At 57.3% G+C, this 15,782-nt stretch overlaps 2 protein-coding genes across 2 annotated transcripts; one reads left to right on the forward strand and one right to left on the reverse strand.

Annotated features, from left to right (window-relative positions):
• Positions 1–1,596: 1,596 nt before the first annotated feature.
• Positions 1,597–5,419, reverse strand: LOC135460980 (low affinity immunoglobulin gamma Fc region receptor III-B-like). Its single transcript, XM_064737959.1, is given in 9 exon segments — positions 1,597–1,706; positions 1,792–1,872; positions 2,490–2,822; positions 3,345–3,614; positions 4,119–4,373; positions 4,614–4,799; positions 4,802–4,843; positions 4,932–4,952; positions 5,389–5,419. Coding segments are annotated over 9 exon segments (1,329 nt in total).
• A 597-nt stretch (positions 5,420–6,016) lies between these two features.
• On the forward strand, positions 6,017–11,570 carry LOC135460981 (low affinity immunoglobulin gamma Fc region receptor II-like; the record flags this gene model as incomplete). The annotated part of the gene is given in 8 exon segments (XM_064737960.1): positions 6,017–6,064; positions 8,606–8,687; positions 9,255–9,275; positions 9,364–9,594; positions 9,853–10,081; positions 10,161–10,477; positions 11,085–11,168; positions 11,549–11,570. Coding segments are annotated over 8 exon segments (1,034 nt in total), but the record flags the coding sequence as incomplete, so codon positions are not given.
• Between the last annotated feature and the right edge of the window lie 4,212 nt (positions 11,571–15,782).

The following is a 15,782-nucleotide window of genomic DNA, read 5'->3' on the forward strand; positions in this document are numbered from 1 at the left end:
TGAGGTTCCTCAAGGCCTGGCCTCAAGGGCACCTGCAGAAGAGAAGCCTGAGGGAGACCACGGGTCAGCAAGTCCTGTGGTCTGGCCTCGAGCTCAGCTGCAGGAACAAGGCTTCAGAAAAGCTCCGGGTGGGACGCGAACGAGCGCGCTGTGCGGGGGCTCCTCACGGCACCGCTCTGTCCCGTCCTGTCCCGTCGCGTGCTCTGAGCACTGTGGCGTGCTCTTGTCACTGCCAGCTCCTATGTCACCAGGTGTCACAGAGGGCCCTTGGACACCCGGTTCCATGTCACAATGACTGTGCGGCACCGTGTCACCGAGGGCCCTTGCACACGCTGCCGCCTGCCTTGGGGCCAGGCCCAGCCTACCTACCCAAAGTGGCCCAGGCTGGAAGGAATGGCTGGCCCCAGGAGTCTAAGCCAGGCCGACAGGATCTTTAGGAAGGGCTCAGAGCATCAGCAAACGCTGCCATGCTCTGTGGGCTCAGGGCAGCAGAAGGAGCCCCCAGGGCTGCCGACGCAGCCGTTCTGGGAAGGGCACGGGGCCTTGCAGGGAAGCTGGCACGGCCTCCTTGGGACACGTCCCGGCTGGTGGCCGTCCTAAACCCGCCGGTGTGACACGCACAAGGAACGTGTGGGCCCGGGCACGAACGCTGCTCTGAGGCCTGGGGCCCGGGGAGCGCTGGCATCAGCAGGTGTGGCAGAGTCCCTGCCCAAGCAGACCTGCCACACCCCGAGCCCTGGCAGTGCTGGTGCCTGACTCCTGCCCCAGAGACCTACTCTGTGCCAGAGACCTACTCCCCCCAGTGCCCCCGGGGGGCTTCTGTGCCAGAAGGAGCCAAAGCCCACGTGCATGGGGGGCTGTGCCTCTTTCCTGCAGGCGCTGATGGCAGGAGCACCTGGAGCAACTGCTGGCACACTTGGTCTCTGTCAGATGATGTTGCTCCATCCTGGAATGATTTTTTTTATCGTGGAAGGCATTGGCAGTAGCACCAGAGCACCATCCATTGCTGAGTTTCCCAGGGCAATTAGATTGCAAAGTTAACAGTCTGAAATTTCCTTGTGCTTTTCTCACTCTCTTTCCCACATTCTGGAAAAAACGGAATCTGCCCAGCCTCTGCTCTTCTCAACTTCCATTGCTGTATGTCTTGCTCTGGCAGTTCATGTCCAAAAAAACCTGTGTCCCGGCTGAGCACAGCAATGAGCGGCCACAAAGTGGCAAGTTCCCCAGTGAACATCAAGGCAGAGACGTGGAAGTGTGGAGGATAAGGACAACTCTGGGAGGAGAAGCTCTTCTGTGTCTCTGATGATGGTGCCCACACCCTGAAGCAGCAGCCAAGAGAAGCGCTGGAAGCAGACGGGCACAGTTTTGGGCAGTACAATATGAAAAGTTATGAAACCATTAGCCAGAATGAAAAGGAGGGCTGCTGTTGATTTTATTCTCTCTCTGTATTGCTCTTTCAGGAAATTTTTCTTCTCTGAACCCTTTGGGATTTTTGTCCCTCCATGGGGAGGGAGAGAGGCAGTTTTCAGTGGAAGCCCACTCACAAGTGTGTTCCCATGGGTGGAGACCCCCATTGCCCCCTAGTTCCCCCCAGTGTCACAGCACATTCCCGTAGATGTCACTGGGTTCCTGTGGTCGCCCCTGATGTCCCTGCAGCTCCGCGTAGGTCACCTGGGGATCCTGGAGTGTGTTGGGACGAGGGGTCACTGCGAGAGACACGGGTTGTGGGATCTGGGTGGGGTGACACTCGTGGGTGACGTGTCCCTCTGTGTGTGTCCCACCCGTACTCACCCCCTGCCCTCTTGGTGACCACGACGTGGGTGTACAGCACCTCCCCCTCCTCTGGGGGGGGCCGGGGGATCCGTGGGGGCCCTGAGGGAATAAAGTGGATGTGGGGGAGGGAATGGGAGGTCTTGGGGGTTGGGGTAAAAGGGGAGAGTGTGGTTGGAGCCCCCCATTCACCTTTCTTGGCACTTTCTGGCAGCTACAGAGGAAAGAGGGGAGGGGTGACTGCGGGGTCCCTGAGGCCCTGAACCCTCTCAATATTCCTGAGCCCCCAGGGGAGCCTAACATTTCCACAGGACCCCCAAGCATCTCTGGAGCACCCCAGAATTCATTAACATCCCCAGTGCGCGGATCCAAATCAGCCTCAAGAACCCAAACCCAGCAGGGACCCAGACCCTCCAAACGCCCCCAGGCCCCATAAAGAACCTCTAACATTCCTGCAGGACACTCCAGCACCTCCCCAAACCTTACAGGACTCCAAGAGAACGTCACAATTCTGGGGCTATGGGTGCTGCCCTATCGCTCCCCAATTCTGGGGGCCTCTACAGCTCTCTGAGACCCCTGTCCCCCCATTGTCACCCACACAGTGCCACCGGTGCCAGGCCACAATGACACCCACGAGCAGGAGCAGGAACAAAAGGGCCCCACTGAACCCTGTGGCCACTGCAAGAAACAGAGGGGGACACATCAGGGTCACCCATCACCCCAGGGGTCCTGCACTCCCTGGTAACCTTTTGTGACCCAGGGTGAGCCAGGTGTCACCTCCAGGGTCAGCTCTGGGCTGGGTGCCCGGAACACGCGGTGCCCGTCCTGTCCCAGCTGGTTGGTGGCCATGCACTGGTAGGTGCCCGAATGTCCCACATTGATGGCCCTGAGCTCCAGGAGGGGACCCTTGGCCACCTCCTGCCCGTTGTGCAGCCAGGTGAAGGAGACAGGGGCTGAGCCCACCTGCACCGAGCAGCGCAGGGTCACGGGGTCACCTGCACACACCTGGTGTGACAGGGGACCGGGGGTGATGGTGGCATTGTCCACAGGTGCTGTGGGGACACAGACAGGGCTGGCACTGAGCAAGGTGGGATGGGGGTGTCATGGATGGGGTCACCCCCAGCCCAAGGGTCCTGCTGTTTTGTGGAGAAAAGAAGAAACCTCGCAACTTTAAAAAAGTTGTCACTCTCCTCAAAAAGACATGCATACCTCTGAGAACTTCAGGTCTCTTTTTATCCCCCTCTCAAATACATATGCATAGAGTTTCACAATAGATTCATACATATTCATTTTTATGGGTTTCTTGTGACTTTTTCCACTAGTTCCTTTTTATCTGAAAGAATTCCGAGGTCAGGTTGACTTGCCCTTACAGCAGTCCCTGTCTCTCTCTATCATCTTCTGTCTCCTCCCGTTTATCTCTGTCCTTTGCTGAAGTAAAGTCACTGAGCTTAGGCCATGCAGCCTGGCTAAATAACTACGATTTCTAACCACAGGCTCAACTCAAAAATGTACATTTCACCTAAATTAAAATGGATTTCTATCCGGCAAAATTTTCACTTTGCTTCACTGCTCACCCAGGACTGTGACATTCAGGGCGTCACTCTCAGCCACGCTGTCCCCGTTGCTAACCCAGCACCGGTATTGGCCTCTGTCATTGTCCCCAACGTGGTGCATCTCCAGGTGGCGGTTGGTGTCCAGCGGTGCCCCCAAGCCCTCCTGGTGCCAGGAGAAGCACAGGGGACCTGTCCCCACTGCCACTGTGCAGCTCAGCACCAGGCGGTCCTCCAGTGCCACCTGTCCTCTGGGGGGCTGCACTGACAGGGACACCCCCGAAAGCGGGACCCCTGTGGGGGGACACAGGAGGTATTGGGGACCCAGGAGAGGTGGGGGGACATGGGAGAGGAAAGAGGGGGATTGGAGGGGAGTAGAGAAGATCTCAGTGAGCAGAAGGGGACCCTGGGAGGCGTGTTGGGACCTGGGGACAATGGCGAGATCCCGTGGAAAGGTGTAGAGACCCAGGCAGGGAGGGGGAATCAGACAAGAGACTGAGGAGACTCAGGGAATGATGTGGGATTTAGAAAGGGGCAGGAGGAGTCAGGGAGGGAAGGGAGAGCAGAGGGTGGAGTAGGGACCTTGGAAGAGGTGGGGATTCCAGGGAGGGCTGGGGAGGACAAAGAGAGGGATGAGGGATCTGCAGGGGGAACTGGGCAGTCGTGGGGGAAACCAAGAGGGATATGGGCAATTTTGTGTGACCCAGGGAGTAGTAAAGGGAGGGATGAAGGATTCAGGCAGTGGTGAGAAAACCTTTGGAGGATGTCGGGCTTCCCTGTCCCCATCCCTGCACTCACTGCGCACTGTCACTGTCATCAGCTTCGACTCCTTCCACTGTGACACCACCTGGCCCCTGCAGCTGTAGTGGCCACTGTAGTGCAGCTGCAGAGGTGACAGGGACATCTCTGTCCCATTGTGGAGCCCCTCCAGTTTCTTCCAATCATGGTAGAAGGACACGTCAGTGAGCAGTTTGTTCTGCCAGCCCCAGCAGCGCAGTGTCATCATGTCCCGCTCCTGCAGTGCCCATGCTGGCACCTGCAGCACCACCAGGTCTGGGGGACAGAGGGGTCCTGTCACACCAGGGGTGTCAGGAGGGTGGTGACGGCACCGGGAGGCACCAAGAGCCACCCAATGTGAGAGAGAGAAGTCTTCTTGCAGAGGGATGCTCTGGGATGTCCCCATATGCAGAGGATGGGCTCTTGTCACACACGAGGTGACCCATGGAGCAGAGCACAACCACAGCCCTTGGGGTCCCTGCAGGTGCCAGGCTGGGGACACTCAACCCCCCTCACCATCTAAGACTCTCATGGGGATGCTGAGCCCAGTGCCGGGTCTGTCACACGTGTAGGTGCCACTCAGGGTGACAGTGAGGCGGCCACATCCCTGCTGCCCCCAGCGCTGCCCATCCTTGTACCAGGTGGTGGCACTGGCAGTCCCCGAGCCCTGGCAGGTCAGTGTCACCCGGTCCCACAGCACCGCCAGCCTCTGGAGGGCTCTACAAGGAGCTGGGTGGTCTGGGCACCTGTGGGTGACAGGGGACACCAGCCTGCCAGGGCCACTGTGGGGCTGGGGACAGCAGGGTGGGGCCATGGCATCCCCTGAGGACTCACCAGCGAGGCTGAGGGTCTGGGCTGGAAGGGAGAAGGGACAGGGCTCTGTGGGGGCGGCACTGTGGGAACAGAGGCCCAGGGATAGGTGGTGTGGGGGCTGTGCCCAAAGTGTCCTTGTGTGACATGGACCCCTTGGGGACAGACACACCTTGGCTAGCTTTTGCTCAGGCAGGACATGGGGATTCTGTGGACACCCCTGAACTGGGGGCACCACGGCCACCCCGTGCTGGCACAGGTCACCCCCACCAGCCCCATGTTGCCTCCCCTAGTCCCTGTCCCCCTGTTATTGTCCCCATATACCTGTCCCCCTTCCCCTGTCCCCACAGCCACCCCATGGCTCTTGTCACCTCATGCACTGACTCTGCTGGCCTTGGGGACCTCAAAGGACCCCACAGCCCCCCTGTGCCCCCTCCCGTCCCTATCCCTGGGGTGTCAAGCCCATGCCCGGGGCACTCACCCCACAGGAGCAGTGCCACCTTCCCGGCCATCCCAGTGTCCCCAGCCATGTGCACTGGCTGTCACTCAGTGCTGGGGGTGGCTGTCCCCTCGGTGGTGGCTCTTTGGATGAAGGGGAAGAAGGCGAGGTCAGGTCTTTTCCTTATGTGTTGGTGGCCTTTGGTGGGGGCAGGGTGGCCACAAGCACAGGATCATGGGGATGTGGCCTTGGAGACAGGCTGACGGAAGTGTGGGAACAGCCTGGGGACAAGGCTGGGTTGGACACAGCAGGACATGGGGTTCCCATGTGTGGGGGACTTGGTGAGTTTAGGGACCTGGGGATGGATGGATGTCCAGGGGAATGGGGGTCCCAGAAATGGGGTCCCTTGAACTGGGGGTCCTGATAGGGCGGAGTCACCAGGGATGGGTGGGCTATGGGAATGGGGATGCCCAGAGCTGGGGGGGACTCAGGGATGGGAGTCCCAGGGGAGCGTGGGCTCCAGGGATTGGGGGTCAGGGGATGGGGATGCTATGGGAATGGATGTCCCTGTGGGAATGGGGGTCCTGGGAGAATCAAGGTCCTGGAGAAAGGCAGATTTCAGGAGATGGAATAAACAGGAGAGGGCTCCTTGGGAATGGTGTCCTAGGCCATGGAGATCCTGGGGAATGTCAGTACTGGGATGGGGATACCAGGCAAGGTGAGGAATGGTGATCCCATGATTTGATTTCAAGGGCAATAGGAGTGCCAGGGATGGGCAGTGGCTTGGTGAGCCCATTGGTCAAAGCTCCTTCCCTGGGTGGCTCAGATTTTGGGGTGACCCACGGTCCAGCAAAGTCCCCCTCAGGGTGCTTGTGGTTTGGGAGCGTCACCCCAGGTACGTTCAAAGAAGGTCTGGGTCTGTGTCCCCATAGACCCCAGGGGCTTTTCTCCTCTTTATTTCCATTTCCATCATTTTACCCCTCAATTTCACAAACATCAGTTTCGTGCCTTGATGAACCTCGGGAGGCCCTGAGCACGGAACGAGTTGGAGGGAAGCCCACTGTGGGGGAAGCAGGGGTGAGGGGTCTGCAGAGAGGGCTGGGGAGGCTGTGGGAGATGGGGGTGTCCAGCTTTTACCCCCACAACACTTTCTCTCTCCTGCAGAAGAAGGAAGAGGCCGTTTGACACCTTTCTCACACAGGGGGCAGGTTCTGACCTGGAGCGGCAAATACAGGGGGCTCCTGCCCTGTGAGGATCCTGTCCCAGGGGGGACACATGCTGGACAAGGAGGTCCTGTCCTGGGAGATGGCAGCTCCTGGTGTTTCCAGACTTCTCCATTCTTGCTTATCCCCTGCTGGATCTGAGCCAGCAAGAGCAGCTGGGGAATGGAGCCCCAGGCAGGAAGGAGCTCCCAAACTCCTGCTCCTTGAAGCCAGTGGCCATCCAAGGGTGGGACCCAGCCATGGTCCAGCCCCACTGCACAGGGATGGCCATTGACCAGCCCTACTCTGGCCAGCCCCAGGTGGCAGCCAGGACCTGAGGGTCCCCCCTGCCCCCTTGGCTTTGATTCTGGCAGCTTTAGAGCTGCTGCAAAGGTGAGAATTCTGTGGGTGGAAACAGTCCTGGCCTGTGGTTTGCTCAGCTCTGCAAGAAGCACAAAACCCAAAGGGAGCCCAAGCAGTGGCTCTGCGAGGGCCTTTGATGGTTTTCAGAGCAGGGCTGGCTGGAAACCCCCCTGCAGGGGCAGCTGAGAGGGAGCCAGTCCGGAAATGCAGCAGTTAATAATTTTGTGCCTATGCCCAAGGGACTGAGAAAACCACAAAACTACTGCAAAGACCACAACAATCTGCTCAACAACCTGACTGAAACGCTTTTTCTTGAAGAAAAGCTGCAGACTTCTGGAACCTCATGGAAAAAATATTTGGGTTCAGGCTGTGGCCCCAAAATAAGAGGGAAAAGTGTGGAAATATTGAGCAGGGGCTGCACATGAGGGACTGGGGAACAAGGGTTTCACAGCAGGAGAAGGGAGTGCCAAGGCAGGGGAATTCAGGGCAGGCTGGAGTGGATTTACCAGGGAATCAAACCCTGAGGCACACATGGGCATTTCCACAGATTCCTGTGCACTGTTCCAAGGATGGACAGAGCTTCCTCCCTTCCTCCATGGGAAGTCAATCAAGTTTCAGCGTGAGAATAAGCAAAATGGGGAGAGTTCCTAAAAATGGCCCAAGTAAAGGCTTCTTTAGGGGCTGGGTTGCTGCCCAGCAGGCAGGGAACAATCCCAGGGAGCTGTTGGACACTCAGGGAGATTCCACATTCTCTGTTATCCACAAGCAAATGATGCTGTGGGATGCACCAATGGACTGCTAAAAGGAACGTAAAAGTCTAATTTCATTGGGATTTGTTTGTGTTTTTATTGTGAGGAACTTCTTGAGAAAGCAATGGATTCTATAAAGGAGAGCAATTTATACCTTGTCAGTTTGGTTTTCACTGAGTTTGTTCTTTTTTGGGAAAATAATGGTGTGGGAAAGATTTTTGCTTTTATTCTATGGATGTATAATTTTGTCTGAAGCAATTGGACATCAAGTGTTGCCTGGGATTGCTGAGCCAGGAAATTGGAGGGACCCAGGAGTGTGTGGGGCCAGGGGCAAAGAGACTCCCAGGAAAGCCCTGGGGTGCCTCAGGGTGGGGGCTGTGCTGGGCTCTGGGTCACCCCAAAAATCTGAGGCAACCAGGGAAGGAGTTGAGACCCCTGTGCCTGCCCAGCCACTGCCCACCCCTGGCACCCCCATTCCCCTGGGAACCCAACCATGGGACCCCCATTGCATTGGTCTCTCCTCCCTGGGTACCCCCATCCCAGGACTGCCAGTGCCCATCACCACCATTGCCTTGATCCCATCCCATGGGCTGCTTCTTCCCCCAGAACCCCTATTCCCGGGGGTCCCCATTTTCCCCCTGCACCCCCAACCCTGACACCCACATGCCATTACCCCAAGTCACTGGGGACGATATTCAGGTGATCCCTGAATCCCCCCAGGCATGGAGACCCCAATTCCCCTTGACCCCCATTCTCCTGGACACCCATCCTTGGTTCCCCACATCCCCTGAGTCTCCCAGTCCTGGCAACACCATCCCCCACCTGTCCCCAGACTATGCAGCCTTGTCCCCGGCTTGTCCTCGGCTTGTAGCCACCCTGCCCCCACCAAGGGCCACCTACACGTGGGGATGGACGTGACCTCGTTTCCTTCCCCTTCATCCAAAGAGCTGCCACCCAGGGGAGCGGTGGCCACAGCAGCGAGTGACAGCCAGTGCACATGGCTGGGGACACCGGGATGGCTGGGAAGGTGACGCTGCTCCTGTGGGGTGAGTGCCCCAGGCACAGGCCTGACACCCCGGGGATGGGGAGGGTGAACAGGGGGGCTGTGGTGTCCCCTGAGGTCCTCAAGGCCAGAGGCCTTGGATCCCAGTTTGGGGTGGCTGTGGGGACAGGAAAAGGGAACAGGAACAGGGAGCAGGAAGAGTGGAACTGGGATCTGGGGAAAGGGACAGGGGGATAGAGATGTGGGGACAAGAATGTGGCAGAAGGAACTTTGGGGCTGGGGCAGCTGTGGGAACAAGGATAGGGACACAGGGATGCAGGGACAGGGACAAGGCAACAAGCACCATGCTGATGGACCATGGGGACAGGTGCCATTGGAATGGGACCATGGGTACAGAACCATGGGGATGTGGCTGTGGGGCTAGCGGGGCTGACCTGTGCCAGCACACGGTCCCCATGCCTGAGCATGGGTTGGCTGCTGTGTCCCTGTCCTTCTGTGCCTCACCATTGCCCCCACTGAGACCTTCTGTGCTCCTGTGTAGCTGTTCCTGCAGTGCCACCCCCACGGACCCCTGTCCCTTGTCCCTTCCAGTCCAGACCCTCGGCCTTGCTGGTGAGTCCTCAAGGGATGCCATGGCCTCACCCTTCCGTCCCCAGCCCCACACTGGCCCTGGCAGGCTGGTGTCCCCTGTCACTCTCAGATGCCCAGACCACCCAGCTCCTGGTGGAGCCCTCCTGGAGGCCGGCAGTGCTGTGGGACCGGGTGACACTGACCTGCCAGGGTTTGGGGACTGCCAGTGCCACCACCTGGTACAAGGACGGGCTGCGCTAGTGGCAGCAGGGAAAGGACCGCCTCATTGTCATCCTGAGTGGAACCTACGAGTGTGACAGACCTGGCAGTGGGCTCAGCCCCGCTGTGAAAGTCTCAGATGGTGAGGGGTGTTTGGTGTCCCCCACCTGGCACCCATGGGAACCCCAAAAGCTCTGGGTGGGCTCTGCTCCATGGCTCACTTTTTGTGTGACTGAAGCCTGTCCCCTGCTCTGAGGACATCCCAGAGCATCCCAGTGTGGGTGAACTCGTGTGGGTACTGGGGACCCCCAGTGTGCTTGGTGTGATCCAATGGGGATGTCCCTTTGACATGGGGACCCTTCAGATTGCTGAGATATGACAAGACTTCCCTGTCCCCCAGACTGGTTGGTGCTGCAGATGCCAGTGCAGGTGCTCTTGGAGGGGGACACAGTGACACTGCGCTGCTGGAGCTGGCAAGACAGCCCGATCACCTCAGTCTCCTTCTACCACGAGGAGGATGAACTGGAGGTGTTCCCTAATGGCACTCAGCTGTCCCTGTCCCATCTGCAGCTGAACCACAGTGGCCGCTACAGCTGCAAGGGCCAGGTGGAAACCTGGGGTTGGAAGGAGTCAGCGATGGTGACAGTGACAGTTCAGGGTGAGCACCCCAGAGCCCCGCCCCAACAGTCCCAAAGCCCCTCCCCAGAGACTCAGGGCCACAAATCCCCCTCGCCTCTCCTGCCCTGATCTCTCCCCTGTGCTGGTGCTGGGGGGTCCCCCCGAGCCCACCCAGGGGTCCCCCCTGACTCTCAGCTGCCTCAGCACCCCCAGCCCCCTCTGGACACGCAGCCCTCTCCTGCACGGGATCTACCGGGATGGGCAGGTGTTGGGGGGCCCACAGGGGTCCATGCAGCTGCCGGTGCCCGCCGTGGGGGTCTCCCCCTATGGGAATTACAGCTGCGAGGCGCACTCCGAGGGTGGGGCTGTGCAAAAGAGCAGCGCCTGGCTCTGCATCACGGTGCACAGTGAGTGTGTGGATGGGCACGGGGAGCCCCCAGAGACGCCCCGAGTGCCCTGGCTGGGGACCTCCAGGTTTCCCTGACACCTTTCTTGTGTCTCCCCACCCCTTGGGTGTCCTTCACCCCTCCCTGATGTGACCCCATCCCCAAGATCCCCCATCACACCCATCCCCTTGTCCCTATGCCCCCATACCAGGTGCCAGCTCCTCCCTGTGGCCTCAGCCCTGTGTCCCCACAGTGCCCATGGCCAATGCCACCATCACCCCTGGTCCCCTGTCACATCAGGTGTGTGCAGGTGATAACATGACCCTGCTCTGCTCAGTGCAGGTGGGCTCAGCCCCTGTCACCTTCACCTGGCTGCACAATGGGCAGGAAGTGGCCCGGGGTCCCCTCCTGGAGCTCAGGGACATCGATGTGGGACATTCGGGAACCTACTAGTGCGTGGCCACCAACCAGCTGGGACAGGACGGGCACCACGTGTTCCGGGCACCCAGCCCAGAGCTGGCCCTGGAGGTGACACCTGGCTCACCCTGGGTCACAGGTGGGGTCACACAAGGTCACCAGGGAGTGCAGGTGATGGGTGACCCTGATGTGTCCCCTCTGTTTCTTGCAGTGGCTGCAGGGCTCATTGGGCCCCTTTTGTTCCTGCTCCTGCTCGTGGCTGTCATTGTGGCCTGGCACCGGAGGCACGGTGTGGGTGGGTGACAATGAGGGGCACAGGGGTCATGGAGAGGGGTGTCAAGGGCCCCAGAGAAGAGGGGCCATAGGGCTGCACCCACAGCCCCTGGCTTGGGAGGGGCTGAGCCCCTGTGACCATGGCTCAGAGCCCTAGGGAGCTGTTGGAGGGTCCTGCAGAGATGTTGGGGGTACTATCAGAGGTTTCCCTCCCTGCTGGGCTCGGGGTACTAGGGACTCAGGGTGTTGGTGCAAGTGGGATGGTTCAGGGATATTGGGGGAGCATCAAGGATACTGGGGGGGGCCTGGGAAGAATTGTGTGTCTGGTGGTAGTTCAGCATTGCCAAGGGTGCATGGGAGCCCCTGGGTCTCCAAAGTCACCCCTCCAGTTTTCCTTTGCAGATGCCAGGAAGCACCAGGAAAGGTGAGTGCAGGCTCCAGCCATGATACACCTTTTACCCAAACCCCCAGCACCTCCCATCCCCTTCCACACACTCCATTATTCCCACAGGGCCCACCCAGACCCCCTGGCACCGACGGTGGAGAATCCTCAGGCAACGTACATGGAGCTGCACAGGCAACCATGGGAACCCAGTGACATCTATGAGAATCTACACCAAAAGTTGTGATGCTCTGGGAAGTGGGAGGCACTGGGTGACACTGGGGGTGCTCCCTCCATGGCTCCTGTGGTTGCCCATCCTTCCAAGGGAGGTAGTCATGGGTCAGGGGAAGGCTACACAGGGCACCCTGTGCTCCCCATTTCCTCTCCCAGTACCTTCAAGGGCTCCCCCGTTAATTTCCTTGTACCTGCAGGGGCTCCCCAGCCCCATCCAAGTGCCCAAGTACCCTCAGGGACTGCCCCATTCTCTCCCCACAGTGCTTGCAGTGCACCCAGGGCTTCCCCATTCCCCCTCCCACTACCCCTGTCCCATCCCGCTGTAAAAGGGGGAGTTGGGGAGGATTCTTGCTGAAAGGTTTCTCAGATGAAAATGAAGCACAAAAGTGGCAATATTATATCTGAGAACTGTTTCTTGATAAAGGAGAATTAAGTGATCTTACTCAAGGAGGAAAGAAGGGAGTAGAAAGGGAAAAGGATCGAGAGGGAAAGAGAAGACGGGGCAGTGTTACCACAAGAAGCCGGGGTGCTCTGTGGGCATCAGCTGGGCAGATGGAGTGTGTGTGCTGCAAGCCAGGGCGAGCCCACATGGCTTTTGTGAGTGGCTGGGCATGATTTCCAAGGACAGCACCTGCGTGTCTCTGGCATGGGCGAGCGATGGCTGCAGGCTGGCTGCTGCAGGCTGGCTGCTGTGGGCTGGTGCTGCAGCACTGGTGGCTCTGGGCTGGCTGCTGTGGGCTGGGGCTGCGGTGGGCAGGTGCAGCAGGCTCGGTGCTGTGGGCAGCATGGGAAAGGCGGCAGAGGAGGTGGGGGAGTGCAGGCAGAATCTGCTGCATCAGGGAAGCTATGAAGGAACATCCAGGACGAGCAGGAATGAACTGCCTTGGGGAAGCAGCGAAGCAGGGAAGAACGGGTGCAGACAGGGAAGAAGGACCACCGGGAGGAAAATGCAAGTGGGTGTAGTATCAGTGATATTTTTGCCCAACGTCTGGGAGGAATGATGCATCTGACTCCATCTTATCAGAAGGCTAATTAAGTACTTTATTATACTGTATTATTCTGTATTATATTACATTACATCTAAACTGAATCTGCCAAGCACTCAGCTGCACTCCACTGCACACAATCTCATGACTGTCAGCCAACAGTCCCCACACACACACACACCTGGATTCAACTGGTCAGTGAATCAAAACTCTCACACCAGAATCCAATCACCAATTCCCTTCAGGTAAACAATCTTCCACAATGCATTCCACGTGTGAAAAACACAGGAGCAGAAAATGAGATGAGAATTGTTTGGATCATTCTTTGCTTCTCTCACTGCTTCTCTCAGGTTCAGAGAATGTGGATCCCACAGGGGAGGAGGGCCAAACTGACCCTCCGAGCGAGCCCCTGATCCCCCCAAGAAACCCAAAGCAAAACACTCCTGTTGTGTCACAGTTTGCTGCCTTCATTTACAAAGGCTCCTCCCACAAGCCGATTTCCCAACCATTTTTCCCAGGCATCTGTCCCACCAGCCAGTGGGGGTCACTCACAGCCCGATCACTGATGCTTTCTCTCGCCTCATTCTCTGTTGTGTGAAGCCTCCCCAGGGACAGGGTTCCCAGCACAAGTGCAACCAACAGAGTCATTTTTCACCTCATGTGTAGCATATGTTGAGACATAAATCAAAATCAGATTTGTTCCTCTTAACGCCCATGTGCTTAGTGGCTCTGCAATCCCCCTCCTAGTGCTCTCACTGAGGTGGCTTACTGGTGCCGATCCCAGTTCCAAGGGGCACAGGACCTGGTTCCCTGCTCCTGGGACAAAAATGCAGCTCTTTGGTTAAACTGGCAGAAATTGTGTTTCTTATTCATCACTTTCAAGGAAGCTGAATAATGTGGGAACCTCCCTTGGAATGGAAAATATGACCCGCTTCTCTCTGAAGTATTATAACTTTGAAATTATGGGTACTTTAGGCAAAAATGTGAGGACAGGAATAGCAGTTGTTTACTAGTATGTATTGTGAGAAATAACTTAATGGAAGTTAACTTTAGCTGTTGATTATATGAACTGATATTACATTATTGATTATACTGCTGATTAAATATTGCCATGTTGTTCAGATAGTGAAAAGTATTGTGGAGTGGCTGATGTTGTTGGGGTGGCCATCCAAGGGTGGGGCCCAGCCATGGCCCAGCCCCACTGCACAGGGATGGCCATTGCCCAGCCCTGCTCTGCCCAGGCCCAGGTGGCAGCCAGGACTTGAGGGTCCACCCTGCCTCCTTTGCTTTGATTCTGGCAGCTTTAGAGCTGCTGCAGAGGTGAGAATTCTGTGTGGGAAAAAGGCCTGCCTGTGGTTTGCTCAGCCTTGCAAGAAGCACAAAACCCAAAGGGAGCCCAAGCAGTGGCTCTGAGAGGGGCCTCTGATGGTTTTCAGAGCAGGGCTGGCTGGAAATTGCCTCCTGCAGGGGCAGGTTGTGGAGAATCAGTCCTGAAATGCAGTAATTGATCATTTTGTCCCTTGCAGCAAGGGTCCGAGATAGCCCCAAAACCTTGCATATCCCAACACAATCTGCTCAACAACCTGACCGGTTCCCTCCTCCTTCCTGTCTCAAACCTGCAGCCCTTTAGAATGGCCTGGGAAGAGTGTTTGGCTTTTGGCTGTGGCTGCCAGACGGGAGGGAAAAGTGTGGAAATATCGAGCTGTGGCTCTGCCCCACAGCTGATGTAGGGCTGTGGGGAGTGACCCTGTGTGGATTCCAGGTGTCCCCAAAGTTGCTCCATCCCTGCCCTCCTCACCTGAGTGAAAGCCTGAGGGTTTGCAGGAATTGGGGTGTAAGGACACCAGAGGGGCTGCTGTGGACCCGAGATGAGCCTGAGATCAGGCGCTGCCTTCCTTCCATTCAGGATTCTGGAGAGTGGTCGTGGGTGTTGTGCAGGGCATGTGCCTGGTCCCAGTACACTGCTATACTGCCAGTGGGCAGTGGGATCCAACCTCCTGCCTTGTCAGCTTCTGCCCGGTGCCGGTGGTGGGGCCGGGAGAGATTGGTGGCCGTGAGTTTGCAAAAGGAGCGATTTCCCCTCCTCCCTCCCGTCCGAGGCCGCCATAGCCCCTGAGGGGATGGACCTGGACCGGGGCGCCCCCAGCTGGCCGGGAGTGCTCCCTGCAGGGCTCCCTGCTGGCCACAGTTAGAACTGCCACATAAACCTACAGTGCTGAGCAGGAGGGGAAGTTCTGGGTTTGTGTTGTTTGTTGTGTTCTGGTTTATAATTTTCCTCATAACCTCCTCTTATTCCCTTTCCTACACTTCTGCCTGAAATCCCATAATCTTGGAAATTAAAAAGAATTTTAGACATGGGTCTTCTTTCCATTTCCAGGGAAAATTCCCATATTCCTTGGAAGATATTTCTCATTTAAATGAATGTCAACTCCCGGGTTCCAGTGTGGAAGGGGAGAAACACCCCAAAAGAAGACAGGGGCAGAACTTGGGCCCCTCTGCTCTGTTTTTAAGCCAGTTTGCCAGCAAGGTTCCTCTCCCCAGGTGGGGCCTTTTGGTCACCGGCCACCCAGAGCTGGTTTTGCAGAGTGTCACACTGGCCCCAGTGTGCCATGGCTGACACAATGATGGACGATGGGGCCCTGTTGCTCCAAAAGCAAGGCCTGACCCCCCCTGTCACACACACAGCTGTTCCAAACATTAAACTTTTCCTGTCTCGACTTCCCACTGTAGCAGGCTTTAAGCTGGCTACCCCAAAGGAGGGCTGAGGCTTAATGACTGGAATTTTGCTAAGTCATGATGAAATAGCAAAAGAACTCCTGTCTTCCACCTTTCAGACCCCAGCTTATCTCTGTAACCCCATAGGTCACTTTCCCTAACCCCTACTATAGGGCAAGTTTGGATCCACTTATACCCTATAAAAAGGTTGTTTTAGTCATTTTCTGGTTAAAGAGGTCGCTGGAACCCTACACAGACCCCTCAATAAAACCATCACTGTGGAACCCCAGGACATTTTTTTCCTCTCTCACACGGTTCG

The sequence above is a fragment of the Zonotrichia leucophrys genome, unplaced genomic scaffold (genome assembly GCF_028769735.1).
Source record: "Zonotrichia leucophrys gambelii isolate GWCS_2022_RI unplaced genomic scaffold, RI_Zleu_2.0 Scaffold_142_116074, whole genome shotgun sequence".
Lineage (NCBI taxonomy): Eukaryota > Metazoa > Chordata > Aves > Passeriformes > Passerellidae > Zonotrichia > Zonotrichia leucophrys.